Source organism: Natrix helvetica, assembly GCF_964273705.1.
Source record: "Natrix helvetica genome assembly, chromosome: 9".
NCBI lineage: Eukaryota > Metazoa > Chordata > Lepidosauria > Squamata > Natricidae > Natrix > Natrix helvetica.
Window position 1 is genome coordinate 26,749,480 of NC_138560.1, and position 15,712 is coordinate 26,765,191.

General features: G+C 51.0%; 2 protein-coding genes across 17 annotated transcripts in view; both read left to right on the forward strand.

Moving 5' to 3' along the window:
* MACF1 (microtubule actin crosslinking factor 1) overlaps positions 1-4,217 on the forward strand; it is a 325,486-nt gene extending 321,269 nt beyond the window's left edge. For 12 of the 15 annotated variants that reach the window (XM_081962854.1, XM_081962863.1, XM_081962862.1 and 9 more), the window contains 3 exons: positions 369-479; positions 2,352-2,475; positions 2,721-4,217. In XM_081962854.1, coding sequence (XP_081818980.1) covers positions 369-479; positions 2,352-2,475; positions 2,721-2,971 — 486 coding nt within the window. In that variant the 3' untranslated portion in view covers positions 2,972-4,217. The remainder of the gene's footprint in view (positions 1-368; positions 480-2,351; positions 2,476-2,720) is intronic. The other 3 variants (XM_081962865.1, XM_081962855.1, XM_081962860.1) reach the window with 1 other exon arrangement.
* A 3,656-nt stretch (positions 4,218-7,873) lies between these two features.
* The window catches only part of BMP8A (bone morphogenetic protein 8a), a 33,134-nt gene continuing 25,295 nt past the window's right edge, over positions 7,874-15,712 (forward strand). For both annotated transcript variants that reach the window (XM_081961588.1, XM_081961589.1), the window contains exon 1: positions 7,874-8,542. In XM_081961588.1, the coding sequence (XP_081817714.1) occupies positions 8,182-8,542 (361 nt within the window). In that variant the 5' untranslated portion in view covers positions 7,874-8,181. The remainder of the gene's footprint in view (positions 8,543-15,712) is intronic.

Consider the following 15,712-nt stretch of genomic DNA (forward strand, 5'->3'; position numbering starts at 1 on the left):
TTGTGCCTCCCCACACTCAGGAAGGCAGCTTCTTTGTTCTTCCCCACAACGTGGAATATGGTTTTTCTTCCCCTTTTTACCAATAAAAGGTGTGCCCTTTGTCAGCCGAGGTTTGTGCTCATCAGCAGCTTCATTCTTATGATATAATTTATTCATTAAACATGCAACTCAGTCAACTGAACATTCAAAAATGCATCACAAGCGCCATCATCATTATTATTATTATTATTTATTTATTTATTTTAGGATTTATATTCTTTTCTGTTTTGTTTTCTTCTGACCTGGCCACTCCCCCCCCTCCCCCCCTCATTTGTTTGCTCCCCCCACCCTCCCCCCTTCAAACTCTCTTTGGATTTTCCATTTCACAGACTCCGCATCACTTCACCCGTTGTTATGACAAACCCTGGTTGGTAAACAGCAAGGCAGGTTCCCCCCTGAGGGGCTGCGATAATGCCGACCTCCACCTGTCTGCTTCTGAGGTAGAGTATGGCTCCGGTGGGCTGAAGTCAGCCTCCTCTCTCTCCTGCTTGCTCCCCTTGGCCAAAGCGCCCGCGCTCCCCAGGCTCTCTGAGCAGAGGCTGGCTTGTGTCGTTATTTGGCCCGTGGCATGTCGGATGTGGACTAGCAATATAAATTAACATTTCAACTAGATCAGTAGAGCCCAATAAAATATAAATGTTAGAAGGATCAATGCTCATATACCAATCTCTAGGCCAGCGATGGCGAACCTTTTTTGGCTCACGTGCCATAAGTGGGGGGAGCGCAGGGGGGGGTCGTGTGCGGGCGTGCCGCACCCATAATGCAATGCGCGACCCCCAGTGTGCATGAGTGCACTACAGGCGCTTTCCCGCCCCCATTTTTACATGCTTTTTTCGCCCTCCCCAGGCTCCAGAGTGACTTCCGGTTTGCTCGGAGGGCCATTTTAAGCGCTCCGAAGGCTTCAGGGAAGCCTCCGGACGGTTCCTGAAGCCTTCGGAGTGCTCAAAACGACCCTCCGAGCAAACATCATTGTTTATATTGAAAAAAACCAGACACTGGACTGGTAGATGCCCTCCGCTTACAATTTGAGCTGTTACCCCGCAGTCCCGCCAAGAGGAGGGTGTTAGGCCCCATTGATACAGAGGGTCCCGGCAGGCGCCATGGGAGGTGCGGGTCCTATTCAGGATTGCCCATTGCCGAGTTCAAGTCCCGCACCATTTTTTGTGGTGTCATTTATATGTCTCCCTGTGCCTGGGCATTCTGGTCCAGTTTGAGGCTGATCATCTTGAATTAAGAACATCTTCCAAGAACTAAGAGGAAAAAGCTGTCCGAGCTTAATAAAAAAATATAATAAATACCGGGGCCTTTTTCAGAAATAAAGGTTGGGAGAACAAAAGTTCATGCTTGAATAATTGGTCTCTCTTAATTTGTTTAATTATTAATTTCTTCTAAGTGTTTTTTAACTTCCCAGCAACTTGAAGGGTGAGCTTCAACTCCCAAATTCTCCAGCCTGTCGGATCTAAAAGTCTGGGATCTATAGCCTGTGTGGGCCCTTCTTTGTTTTCATTCCCATAACAGTTTCTGCCTCCCTGAAAGAGCCCAGAAATCAATCAATCAATCAATCAACTTTTATTTATAACCCGCAGCCTTTCCTAAGCAGGACTCAGGGCGGTGAGAAAGAGGGCCCAGCCATTTGTGGCACCTTGGCAGTTGAGTGCCACCCTCCTGCAGATCCTCAACATCCTCTTGTGGCTTATAAGTTATAATAAATAGAATCTGAAGATTCCATAATACTTCAGAGGTGGTACATGTTCAGACTACAGTCCAAGCACTGGACTTTATTTCAGATTTATTGTATGTGGAAGACTTCTTCTGGACCCTGAAACATGCTCCCTTCCAAGGAAGGCTGTTAGGAGCCTGGCCTTGTACTTCCACGGGGTGGGTGGGTGGGTGTGCTCCTCATAGGGATGCACAGGCAGTGCTTCTTCCTTGTTCTAAGCAGGCGTTTGGAAGCCGTCTAAATCTCCAAACGGCCGTTCCCCAAGTCCAGGGCCAGTTCATGGCTCCTCTTCCTTTTCCCCAGTTAGGACAGCAGTTTGATGAAGCACCTCATGTTTTCTGGTCTCCTTCCCGCTTTCCTCCCTGGCCTCTGGAAAATCACGACAGTGATGACGCTGGGAGGATGGCCTTCAGTTTGCGCATGGCGTATAATCATCTGCTTGGCTTGAATTCACACAACACGCTTGGCCAAGCCTCCCCAAGGCCATGTGTGAAGCCTGCCTCCTCTTTGCCTTTAAGGGGTTGGCAGCTGCTGCTGCTTCAGCAGAGGGCTCTTCCTGGGGCTCTGTAACAGAACCCACTTGCCTCCTTAGATTGCTCCGTCCTCGGGCAGCAAGTTGAAACGGCCCACTTTCCACTCCAGCCGGACGTCTCTCGCTGGGGACACCAGTAACAGTTCCTCACCAGCTTCTTCCGGTGCCAAAACCAGTCGAGCCGGTAAGTTCCGAGCTAGATTTGGAAGCATCAGAGGCGGATGCTTTGGGTTGGGGAGCCCAGCATGGCCTCCCAACCTGTGGGTAGACCACGCGTGGCCCTCTGTGGCTGCCCAGGAGGAGCCAAGCAGAATTCTTTTTATGCGGGGGGGGGGGGAGCTTATTTCTTTGGAGGGAGGGTCGAACGCAAGTCCTGTTAAATTCCTTCAAGGTTTCCTTGGGATATAAACATTTGTCTTTGACTTTCAGATCCTAAGAAAACGGCCAGCCGCCCCACTAGCCGTGCAGGCAGCCACGCAGGGAGCCGAACCAGCAGCCGGCGAGGCAGCGACGCCTCTGACTTTGATCTGCTGGAGACGCAGTCGGCCTGTTCAGACACTTCGGAGAGCAGCGCAACAGGGGGACAGGGGGGCTCCCGGCGGGGCCTGGCCAAGCCCTCCAAGATCCCCACCATGTCCAAGAAAACAAGCACTGCCAAATCTCCTGGCCCCAAGAGATAATAGGGCATCCACACGATGCCCAGCTTTGCACAGACAACGGAAACCTGTGTCCAGTTTTTAACCCTGCTTCACACATTGGATGTATATTTATTCTACATGGGAGAAATTATATTGTTAAAAGTGTAAAAGAAAATTGTGTTATGAAGCTGCCTTATTTGGTTCTCTCTTTTTTTTTTATAGGTTCCTTTTCCATGTGAATATTTATGTAGATAAAACTTGCCTTCTTTGCAATGGGGGCCCAGGGGGAAATCTGACACACGGGAGAGAAGCAAAGGGTCAAGATGTGAAAATGTAAAAACAAACAAATGATATAAATAGGATTTCTGTGCAATGCAGGAGATGTTCCTGCATTATCTTTTAGGATTGTTTCCTAAACGCATCTTTATAAAAATTTAACGTGCTGTTTCAGCAAGAAAAATTATATTTAAGAGCAACATCTGAAGATCCAACATAAGAAAGGAACTTTCTTTTCTCTCTCTCTCCTTGTCAATCACAGATACCTCAATAAGAGAGAAATGCACGGTGAGGGGGCTTGTTTCCAATTTTAAAATAAATTCCTATGGTTTTACCTGAAGATAGCTTGAAAACGGACCTTTGCACATGCTTCATTTGAATAAAGAACTTCACTACAATGCTGTACTTTGCAAAATGAAAACCCCGTTAAGCTTTCAAAGAATAATATTTTGGGGGGAATTGTAGGGAGGTAAAATCGTGTCGTTTTAGCAGTGAGGGGTTGGGAGGATCTTAAATTTGCTTCTGTTTAGCCACAGGATAACACATTTCCAAAAGGCGAACCACGAGTGAAAGAGCCGACTTTAGGTTTTAGTTCACTGACTGCAATTCAATGGCTTTCTTAGGCTGGTCTGGGCCTGTCTGGCTAGCAGGAGCCCGGAGAGCCTCTGCTCTGGAGCGGCCAGCTGCCTTCGAGACCGCCACCGTCACCGTCACCACCACATGCTCTTGGGGAGGTGGAGAAGCATCACCAGCAGACCCCCTGGCTCTGGACGCCCCCACTCTCCTTTGTGGAGGAAGAGAGAGACCCCCGTGCAAAAGGGGTTGGGGGCCCCCTGGTCTTCCTGTATTTCTTCACTTGTACTCTTCTTCTCCCTCCTCAGACTGACCACTTTGCTGTGTGATTCTCTCAGTTGGTTTCATTGAGCCAGAACCGGAAGCTCTACCAATGAATTGTTTAAAAACAAACACATGTTTTGTATTAAAATTGCTTGCAGTAATAAAAGTGAAACAAGGTGTCTCTTATTTTATGCTGCCCAGAAAGTCGGAGTCCTCCTTGCCCTAAGGCTGATGCCTGCAGCACCCACTGAAGTGGGGCGATGGGGTTGCCCAGGCTGACGCCAAGACCAAGCTTTGACCCGCCCCTCGGATTCATCTGCTGGCACCTGATCAGCACCTTCGAAGAGCTGAAGGCAGCAGACCCACAAGTATCCCTGCTCCCCTAGACGTAAGGTGGTCAGCTTGGGATCCAGCCAATTCCGGTGAAGGCCAATAGCAGGGGCAGCTTGTAGCCACGCAGGGCATTTCGGGGGAGGCTCTCCCCAAAATCCATGAGCATCATCCTCCATTACCATGGTCTGTGTGTGCTGCAAGTATCTGCAGGCACCAAGACCAAGAAGGCAATTTCCAAAAGGGGTGCGGACTGGCACCATAAGCCAAAGAGGCCTGGAAGCTGCAGTGGCTCAGCCTGGAGCTGATGCGGATTCCCTCTTCACTCCGGTAGGAAACGAAGGTTTCAGAATTGGACGCCTTCCCTTAAGATGCGGATGTGACATTATGTCATGCCTTCTGCGAGGTTTTATCTGCCCGTGGTTTTTTCCCCCTTTCAGGTAGTCCTTGATGTATGACTACAATTTAGCCTGAAAATTCTGTTGCTAAGAGAGACATTTGTTAAAAGTCAGTTTTGTCGCGTTTTGCAAACTTGCTTGCTGTGATTGTTGCTTGGTTGTGGTTGAATCACTGCAGTTAGTACAGATATCACATGAATCTGAGTTCCCCGCTTATCAGAACGTCACAAAACATGATCTCATAACCCCAGGATACTGCAACGGTCATAAATGAGGCGGTCGCCAAACGTCTGAATTTTGATCACGTGACCATGCATCATGTGAGGATGCTACAACAGCCATAAGTGTGGAAAATGGTCATAAGTCACGTTTGAACTGTTGTAAATCAAAGACTAACTGAATATCCTGCATGGTGTTTTCAGTTAACAATGGCCACCAGGTGTCGCCACACAAAAATGGGGGGAGTCATTACACACAGGAATGGGTAAAATGGATTGATTACATACAGAATAAATATCAGACTAGGAAGTACTATGTAGCCTTTAGTTAAGAATGTTTAGATTGATAGATGATCAGAGTAAATAATACATGGGATGCTTGGAATTGTTAGAGTGGTGTATAGCGGAAGTCAGGGGGGTGGGTTTGATTGGGAGATGGGGGAGGGTTAGGGTGGAGGGTGGGGCAATATATATGCATAACTAATCTAGAAGATGGGATTAATGAAATATTGCTACTTTAAGAGAAACCTATATTAGGATTTATATATGTTTAGGTACAATATTTGAATGAGAAATTTATTTTAAGATGGGGGGAGGGGAGGGGTACAGTATTTGTGATTTACATTATATGGTGGGGGGGTAAAAAGGGGGAAAATTTGTTTGTGTAAAACTTTTTCAATAAAAAAAATGGGGGGAGTCGCGTCTGTAGTGTGCGCATGCACACTGGGGGGGTCGTGCATTGCATTATGGGTGCGGCACGCCTGCACACGACCCCCCTGCGCTCCCCCCATTTATGGCACGCGAGCCTAAAAAGGTTCGCCATAGCTGAGCTAAGCCCACTTCCTTTCTTGCCTGGCTTAAGGTTTAACAATGTGGAAAGTCCCAAGTAGGACAGGAATTGCTTGTGTGGTGTTTCCTAGCTCTTCCTCTTTCTCCCTCCCGTCTGCCTCCTCTGCTTCCTGACTAAAATAAAGCAACCCACTACCACCAAATCCCCCATCTGCTCCGAGCATGCATGCACCTGATGGCCCTCTCCCTTCTGTCTGGGCTCTTCCGATGGGAGGACCCCACTCTGAGCCCCTGGTTTGGTCTCGGACTCCAGGATTTTTTCCCTGGTGCTGACTTGGGGCCAAGGCCAATCCGTTACTCCTTCTCCTGCACTCTGCAAATTAGTTTCCAGGTTCCTTTCAGGGATGGGGAAAGTGCTGCTATACAACTGCAGCCATCTTTCCTCGTGGTTAAAGCAGCTAAAATTCCTTTCTGGCTGCTCGGCTCAGAAAAGCTTGGTCTTCGTCAGCTCTTCCAAACACGGAGGACCAAACCTGCTCTGGAATGCAGCCGAAGGCTCCCGGTGGAGTTGGCCAGCTTATTACCAGGCAATGTCTCCACCAGTTTCCCTTGAACAGATGCCCCACTTGTGGCCATTCAAAAATGGTCTTTATTTATCGCCTCCATCTGCCACCTTCCTACTCAGTGGGCAGCCGAGAAATGCTAACTAACCCCGGATGGTTTCCATTAGCCAACTCCTTTCCACATCGGGAATTAATACTGTTAGTTGCAGCAATGACTCCCCTGCGTTTGGAAGCTAACAGAGCATCTTGTCTAAGTGGGTGGTCAGTGAGGTGTCTTCCAGGCTCTCCTGCCTCCCCAGCATTTCGTTGGGGGCTCGGTGGGAGCAGCCTCAGCCAGTCCAGGCACCTCCCCATCAACCTGGGTACTGGAGCCAGTTACTTCTTTCAGTGCTCCAAGCAGAATATGCAAGCAGATCGGCACAAATGTCAGCCTGGTTCATAGAAGCAGCTCAGCCAATGCTTACTGTAGATTCCCACAACAGCTAGATGACCTTCCCTGGTTCCTCCTCCTCCTCCTCCTCCTCCTCCTCCTCCTCCTCCTCCTCCTCCTCCTCCTCCTCCTCCTCCTCCTCCTCCTCCTCCTCCTCACTGAGAGCTCCAGGGCACTTCTAGGGAAGCAGGATCCATTCAGGTGGGCTTCTGTCAAGTCAGGGTCGGATGATAGGAAGCCCAGAGATAAAGATTTTCTCCAGGCGGTTCCCTTCCCCACCTTGCTCCTCTAACGGTGCTCTCATTGCCACCTCTGCTGCTGGCCTTTCCTTCCACTTTCCCAGCATTGGAGCCTTCCTTCTGCAGACAGCGGACGTAATTGAGCCAAAGTAGAATCATTTAAAGCTGCTCATTGGTACCTCCAGGGAGAACTCTGGACTGATTTGTTTGACTTGCTCTGTTTTCTTGGCTGTCCACAGAAAGGAATAGAAATGTACTTCAATCATTGACCAATATAAATGTATTCAGTAAAACAAAGGAAAATTATCCTCTGACATCAATGAGCTGGGCAACCATTTATGGGCAAACCTTGTACATAATGTAGCAGAATTTTGCTACTTTTCAGGGAAAGTTATTCTGATTCCCTAATAAGTAATGCAAATAAAAATTGACACCTATCTTCCTAGCCTGCTCTTTCAAAATCCAAAGGGGGTCAGGCTCAGGCAGGAGGAGGAGAAGGAGCATCAGCACAATCAGATTTGAAACATTCGGTTATTGCAGCCAAGCTCAATAAAAGTAGATTTTAGTTTTCTGGGAAGTTGATTTTCGGCTCTGGGCGGCCCACGGAGGATAAGACCTACAAGCGCTGCTCAGAGTCCTGAACCTCCGCAGGGGATTTGGCCTCTTGCTCCTCGACCCCCTCGCTCAAACGGCTCCTTTGGATTGGGAGACGCCGGAACGACTTCGAGTACCAGGAAGCCGGGAACGTGTCCGGTCACTCGGCGGACGGAGCCTCGATGGGCCAGAGGCGGAAGGCGGGATCGGAGGGCGAGCCTCAACCGGCATCCCGACTCCGGCAGAGGGCAGCTCCGGGGCTGGGCTCCAGCAGGCAGAGGAGTCCCGGCTGCCTCTTGGGGACGGGAACTCCCCGCCCTTCGCCGGGGCCGTCGGAGGTGCAGCGGCGGCCGGAGCTGGAGGACGAGGTTGGACGGCGGAGGCCGAGCGGGTAGGGGCCGCGACGTGGCAGTGACAACCACCGGCCAGGCTGCCCCGCCGCCTGCCTTTCCTTGCCCGTGGGCCCCCAGCGTATCCGCCGAGGCGAAGCGCGTGCCTCCCCGCTCCGCTCTCGCCTGCCGCTTAAAGGGACGCCCGACGGCCGCGGCACTCGGAGCCCCCTGCGCTGCGCGGGCGCCATGCGGCTCTCGTCGGGCCCGGTGGCGGCCGCGCTGCTCCTCATCGCCGCGCTTCTGCCGGCGTCCCACCCCCGCGAGGCCCTCGCCCGCCGCCCGCTGCCCGCCGCCCCGCGACGGCTGAGCGGCCGCGAGCTGCAGCGCGAGGTGCTGGCGCTCCTGGGCCTCCCCGGCGGACCCCGCCGCCCGCCGCCCGCGCCCCGCAAGACGCGCCCGCGCCGGCCCGGCCCGCCGCCCGCCGCCGCGCCGCTCTTCATGCTGGGCCTGTACCGCGCCTTGGCCCGCCAGGACGACGCCGAGGACAGCCCCGCGCTCAGCGCAGCCGCCGACGGCGCGGACACCGTCATGAGCTTCGTCAATCTGGGTGAGTCCCGTCGGGCCGGGCGGGCGGCGGGTTGGGGGGCGACGCGGGACGGCCGCTGCCCTCGGAGGGATGGCCGACTCCGGAGCGCTTTGGACGGGAGCGCGAAGCCTCCGCGCGGCTTGCTTTCCCGGAGCCTCGGCCTGAGCAGGCAAGGGGGCCGAGGGAAGCGCTGTGAGGCTCGGCCTGCCCCCCCACCCCCGGCCCAGGAGGCGTCCCGACAGGTGCGGCCTCCGGAGCGTCCCTGGGGGTCGCCGATCCCCGCCTCGCAGCCTCCCGGGAGGAGGGCCGGGCCGGGCGGCTCCTGGGACTCCGGGCTCAGCCCCCCCCCCCTGGCTATGCGGAGGCCTTGGTCGCGCGTGGCTCGTGGGGCGAGCAGCCCCCCCCCGGGTTCCCCATTGGGCGGAAGCGGCCCCCACGCGGCGATGCTCCGCTCTTCTGCGGGGTCTCCGAGCCGTCTGGAGCCAGCTGGAGGGGGGGGCAGAAAAGCCGGAGGCTCTCAAGGGGGCCCCGCCTGCCTGGGGGGCGCAGAGGCGGCGGAGCCTTCGGGGGTCCCTCCTGGAAGGGCTCCGGCTGAGCCGACTTGGGCCACGTGCAAAGGCGCCTCTTTCCCGCGTCGCCCGAGCGGCTGCAGCGGCCACTGGGAGCAAGGTGGGGAGGGCGAGGATCGGGCGCGGAGGGGCTCCGCTTGCGCCTTCGGAGGACCTGGGGAAGCGGCTCAGCCCGTCGGCCGGCTCCGCGCGCTGCCCCCGTCCGGCCCCTCCCCCGGGCGCCTCTGCCTGCAGCTGGCGGCGGCTTCCCCGAAGGCAGGAGGCGGGGCGCTCGCTATGCCCCGCGGGGCCTCCAGCGCTCAGCCGGGGCGGCACGAGGGGTCGTCAGATGAGAGCAGCAGGTGCCCCCCAGCCTCCGCAGGGGGAGGCAGCCGCCTTGGGTGACTCTGGCCAACCGCGGAGGAGGCTGCAAGGGAAGAGGGAGCGGCGCCTGGTCGAGCCTGTTCCTGCCCTGCCGAAGTGCTGACTTACTGAAACTCCGCGGGGCAATCCGGGAAGAGCAGCTGCTCCCCTGCCAGCCTCCCTTCTTGCGCTGGGTTGATCCTCTCCCTGCCCCTCCTCCCTGGAACCGGGTTCAGCCGGATGGGGAGGTCAGAGGCTGGGATGCGGAGGGTAGGGGGCTGCTGATGGGGGGGAGCAGAGCCGGTCTCTTGCAGGGCCCTGCTGAGAAGGAGCCTCTGCAGGAGGTGTGGGGTGTGTGTGTGCTGTGGGGGGTGACTCTCAGTTGCCCTGGCAATGGGAACTGCTGTCTCCAGAAGCAGGACTGGGGAGGGGGCCGCAATGGGTTCTTGCCTGAGTGGGGCTCCTGCCTGGCCCTGCGGAAGGGGGAGCAGCCCCCTGACCTGTCCCAACAGCTGACCTGACTTCTTCAGCTTAGGCAGCTCCAGGCTCAGAAGTCCTGGGGTGACTGCACTTTGGGGGGTGGGGGAGTTGTGCATTTGCTGGGTTTGGGGAAGGGGAGTCTGGGAGCAAGCAAGCCTCTTGCCGAGCCCTGGGGCTTCGGGGCTGCTTGGCCCCCAGCCCAAGGAGTGGGTCACAAAGCCACCACCCGGCAAGGGGGCCTTTGCCCATCCCTGGGGAGGAAGGACTCACTCGACAGGCGATGAAGACAAAGGCCTGATCCTTCATTGGCTCACAACTAGACCATGCTGGATAAAAATGGTTGAAACATCACTGACTCAGTAAAAGTATTTCTGGGAGGGGGAGGTTCTGAGCAAACCAAATTTCTCCTAAGGCCAGTTTCCTCCCCGACTTGGCATCTGATCTTTAAAAAGCGAACCACCTTCATCCTTGCATCCAGTCTGTGATGTAAAAAAGACATGTCCCATTCGTTTACAGTTAATTAACAATTGATTACTTTGTGATTAAACAATCAGTAGAATGGGCTGCCTTCAGAAGTTGTGGTACTCCGTCACTGGAGATATTTAAGGAGAGACTGGACTTTGTCTGGAATGATCTTGGGTCCCTTACTTGTGCAAGGAGCTGGACTAGAAGATCCCCAACCACGGAGGCACTGGCCACTGCTGGGGCGTGGCCCTCTTGGAACTGAGCTGCACAAGCAGCGGAGAGGATTCTGCATGCATGACTCCTCTTCATATCTGCCTCTCCCTTTGAACTGCTAAGACAGAAAGGTTCCCCCAACTGGCCAGCCGTCTCCAGGGGCCCTTCTCAGAATTGCTGTGTGGCTCTTAAACAAAAATATTTATCGGGGCGGGGGCGGGGGGGCAAAATAAAGCAACCCTTCCAACAATAGCAAGAAAAGAGATTGCTTCCAGATTCACTGCCAACACAAACTGATCTTCTGAATTAAACTTTTTGCTAAAGTCCCCCCTGCATCCCTGCATTGTCCTGGGCTCCGGTGTATCGATTTATTTCTTTTAGAATTATTTGTGACTATTACTTATTTCATTCATTTATATGCTGCCACCTCCTAGTTAGTAAGGCTGTCCCTTTTAATGATGTAGAAGTTATAATTCATCATTGGCTTCAATGGAGTATTAGGGAAGATGTATGCTTTAGTATTTCATGAAATTATGAAAGTGACATTTGCAAAAATAAAAATCTTACTAATTTTGCATTAATTAAAAAAATAAGACTCCCCTCCATTTACGATTTTGTTCTTTTTGGAGCAAACCCAAAAAGTGAAACCAACCAACTAACTCCCACCCCAAGTAGATTCTGGTGTATTTCTCCATCTGCAGCTCAGTGGGCACATCAAAGCAACCACAGAGCAGGCTTGTCTGTGGTGACATCCCAAGAGGGAAACATTGTTCTTGCGTCAGAAAAACAGCCAACAGCATCTTAAACTTAGGATGCCCGTCAGCGGCCTGGATTCTTAACGGAAATGGCGGCCGTATGGTGCTGCCCATCTCAGCCACAAGAACTGCAGAAACCTAATGCCAAGAGGAAACCGAGGTTGTCTTTTGGGAGCAGCTTTCTGTCCACCGAAGATATTTTTGGGAAATGAGGAATGTTGGGGAGCCACCCAGTTTAATAGTTTGCTTATGTCCACGGAATGCTGAGCTGGGCCTTCCAGGAACAAGCTGGCTTGACCTGTGGCCACCTCACTGTCTTCAATGGAAGGTCCTCTGGAGAAGGTGTTCCGGTGCTCAACAGAGGCAGTTGCAAAACACACACACACACACACTTTGCAAAATCATCAGATCTCTGCCAGGGGCCTCCTGCCTGGCTCAGCTGGGCTGCCCAGTTCCCAATGATTAGTGCTCTTGCTAGAGATACAAAGGTTTTCCTGCCCCCAGGAAGCTGCAATAGAGCTCCTACCTGAGAGCCAGTAACCAACTCCCGTCCCCTCCCATCCTCCACAGCATATCTCCTTCACACAGCCCCCCCCCTAGAGCCCACTGGAGATTCATCTGTTCTGACTGCCACATTAAACCATGTGGGAAGGGAAGGTTCATTCAGATCCTCCAGTGATTTGCCCCCAATATCCAGTTTGAAGAGGGCTGCATTTAGATTAGACCTTGGGCAGGGGCTGGACTAGAAGACCCCCAAACTCCCTTCTAGCCCTATGATTTCCTCCTCGTTTTTCTTTTAGCTTTTGGGGGTGCTCTCTTTCTCCCTCTGCTATTAGAGCCCCTTCCCTCGAAATGAGGGAGGTCTCTGAAAGTGTCCCTCCCCCCTCCTCCTCCTCTGCTCTTGCTGCAAGGCCCCCTTCCTGGGGCAGGCCTTCAGATCACACGTTCCTTCCCTCCAGCACTTCACAGGGCTGCTTGGAAGGCATCTGGCAGCGGAGCAGATTCAATCAGAACAGAGCCGAAAGGGACCTTGGAGGTCTTCTAGCCCAACCTCCGGCTCAAGCGGGAGACCTGTAACCATTTCAGACAAATGGCTCTCTAGTTCCTTCTTAAAAATCTCCAGTGATGGAACACCTACAACTTCTGGTGGAGGGAAGCATCCCACATTGCCCTCCCTGTCAGGAGGTTTCCCCTTATAGTTTCAGGCTGCTGGTTGCCTTGGAGTAGTTTCCATCTGTTGCTTCTTGTCCTGCCTTCTTATGCTTTGTAGAATAGGATGAGCCCCTCTTCTTCGTGGCAACCCCTCAAATACTGGAAGACTGCTGGCATGTCCCCCCCCCTAGGGTCTTCGTTTTTCTGGACTAGCCAAACCCAAACCCTGCAGCCGTTCTTCATATATTTTAGCCTCCGGGCCTTTAATCATCTTAGTTTCCTTTTCTTTGCACTTTTTCCAGAGTCTCAATATCTTTTTTGTAATGTAACCAAAACTGGATGCAGTATTTCAGGTGTGGCTTTACTAAAGCTTTATAAAACTGTACTAATACTTCACATGATTTTCATGCTATGCCTCTGTTTATATTACCAAGGATTGTATTGGCTTTTTTGGCTGCTGCCACCCACAGCTGGCTTAAAGGATCATCTACAAGGACTCCAAAGTCTCTCTCACAGTTACTGTTTTTGAGCCAGGTTTCACTAATATCTCTACTTGTACTTTTGGTTTTTTCTGTCCAGGAGTAAAACCTTGCTTTTCTCCACATTAAATTACATTTTGTTGGATAGGGTCCATTTTTCAAGTCTGCGATGATTTTTTGGAGAGTCGAGCTGAAGTTCTCCAGCTGAACAGACATGGGGGATGTGAGGGTTTTTTTGGGGGGATCCTGAGCTTGTCTTTTGGGGTGTTGGCTATTCCTGCCAGCTTAGAGTCACCTGCAAATTTCATGAGTTCCCCTTCTATTCATTTTGAAGAGTCCTGGGCCTAAGATGGAACCTTGTGGTACCCCAATGCTTCCTTTCCTCCATCTGGATGTAGTACCATTGAGGATGACTCATTGAGTACAGTTTGTCTGCCAGTTACAAATCCATCTGGTGGTGATGGTGTCTATCCCACATTATTCTAGCTTACCAAGAAGTAGGTTGTGGTCTATTTTATCAAATGCTTTGCTGAAGTCTAAATATTCTATGTCCATAGCATTTGTTGCTTTACCAGTTTAATCACTTTGTCAAAGAATGAAGTGAGTTTGGTTTGGCATGATCTGGCTGCTAATTATAACTTTATTTGAATTAAATCTGTTCACAGATTTATTTTTTGATTATTTTTCCAGTATCTTCCCAGGTATTGATGTGAGACTGATTGGTCTGTAGTTTCCTGTGTCTGGTTCCCCCCCCCCTTTTTTTTTTAAGATGGGGAACCACATCAGTTCTTTTCCAATCCTCTGTAGTTCACTGTTGTTCGAGGATTTTTGGAAGATATGGTACTGTTGGAAGAAATGTCCTTCTGGGTTCGGCTCCAAGTGGGGAAAAAGACACTGGAGACATGGAGGCTGCTTGGAAAGATGGTTTTAATGGTGGACAGGACCACATGGCTTGAGCCCTGAACAGAAAAGTGATCACATGCTTCAATGTTGGTGGAGAAGAAGCGAAGGGAAGAGAAGGACTGAAGAAGGGCTTGCAGGGCTTTTTATAATCTGTTCGGCCCCACCTATCTGTTTCCTGTTCCTGTGTAAGAAATGTATTCTGATTGGTTGCCAGACTCACATGGGCCCGTGCAGGGGCAACCCTCTAGGCTGTTTTGAATCCAGGTTTGATTGAGTTTAGATGCCATGTGGTCAGTTGAGTAAAAGGCAATATTATCCTGCCTTCATTGCCATCCCCCCTGGAGCTGAAGAGGAGAACTCTTTATTATGTAAAGTGGACTAGCTTGGCCTTCTTAATGGCCCATTGACAAAGTGGGGATGGGCAGGAAGCTGTAGGAATTTACTTTGTTTAAAATGTGTTTCTCCCTTTTTCACATCCAGGAAAATATAATATTCTGCCTTATCAATATTTCCTAGGTTATTTCATTTTTCTGGGAGAGGGCTAGGTGATAACTTCCTACAATCCCTCCTTTTTTTTTCAAAACATGTGAGTGGAACGCACATGTTTTTGACAAAAGATAAAATTGGTCAGATCAGGGAAACTTAATTTTTCTGATGGAAAGGCATTGAAAGAGACAGCAGAAGGATCCCTTCAGTTGGCTCCCAGAGAGCTTTCAACCATGAAGGTCTTAACAACCAGGGCACAATTTCTGGAAGGAAATTTACAATATCCAATTTACCATGCCAATTATTTTCAGATGGTTGATATCACTTTCTGTGAGCTTCCAGACAGGGTACAAGCAACCACAAATCCCAAAAATCCTTCACAGCCATGGTTCTGCCTTTTAAAGAAGTACAGGCTACCCATTTTCAGGGGATGGTTCTTTAATCTGCCCTAGCTCCTATTTTAGTGAGGCCAAATTGAGTTTAGCTAGTGTGCAATACAAGCTATTTAGTATTTTTTTAAAAAAATTAAAATTAAAAATTACACACAATGAGCCCAGGGACTCCTATCAGAGACCACCAGTGCAACATGTCCTGCTTTACTGGGCAGTGTGGTTTTTTTCTTGTGAGAGCTTGGTGTTTTTTTTTAGATCCTCTCTGCTAGCTCTTCAAGTGGGGGGATTGCCTGAGGGGAACTTCCCTTCCCCCATGGGATTAAAAGGGAGATATCACTGTTTAGGCTTTTGTGCAAAGGCAAAAATCAACGTAGGAAAAGCTTTGTGGAGTTGGGTCAAGGAGATAGTTTCAATCTAATTCTGAATGGGGCCTCTCTCTCTCCCTCTCTCTCTCTTTTGTGTGTGTGTGTGTGTGTGTGTGTGTGTGTGTGTGTGCTTCAAAATACAGAAAATACAGATATTTTGGATAAATTTCCCTCCCACCAGCCAGAAATCTAAGGTGTTCAGATCTTGCTGTGCCAGCCACTCTCAAATACAATTCTTACATGAGTACATTAAACTGATTACAATATAAATGAGGCAAGGAAGAAAGCATAATAAATTTCTGTGAATGAAACAGAGAAAGAAAACTTTATCAAATTCCACCCTCCCCATAATCTTTTCAGCTGTCTTCTGGGAATTGAAAAGAGTCTTTTGGTCTTTACTTCTTCATCTCCTTCAGGGTTCTTTCATGTCTGCTAGGGTGGCATGCTTGGTTTGGTGGTAAGGCTGGTAAGAGTGGTCAGTCAGTCTTGGCAGTCTGTCCCAGGCTTGGCTAAGTTTTTTTTTCCTCATGTCAGGTTTTATCAGGAGGCAATCACAAGCAGCAAATTGGAGAGTTATGGTTTGAGCTAGC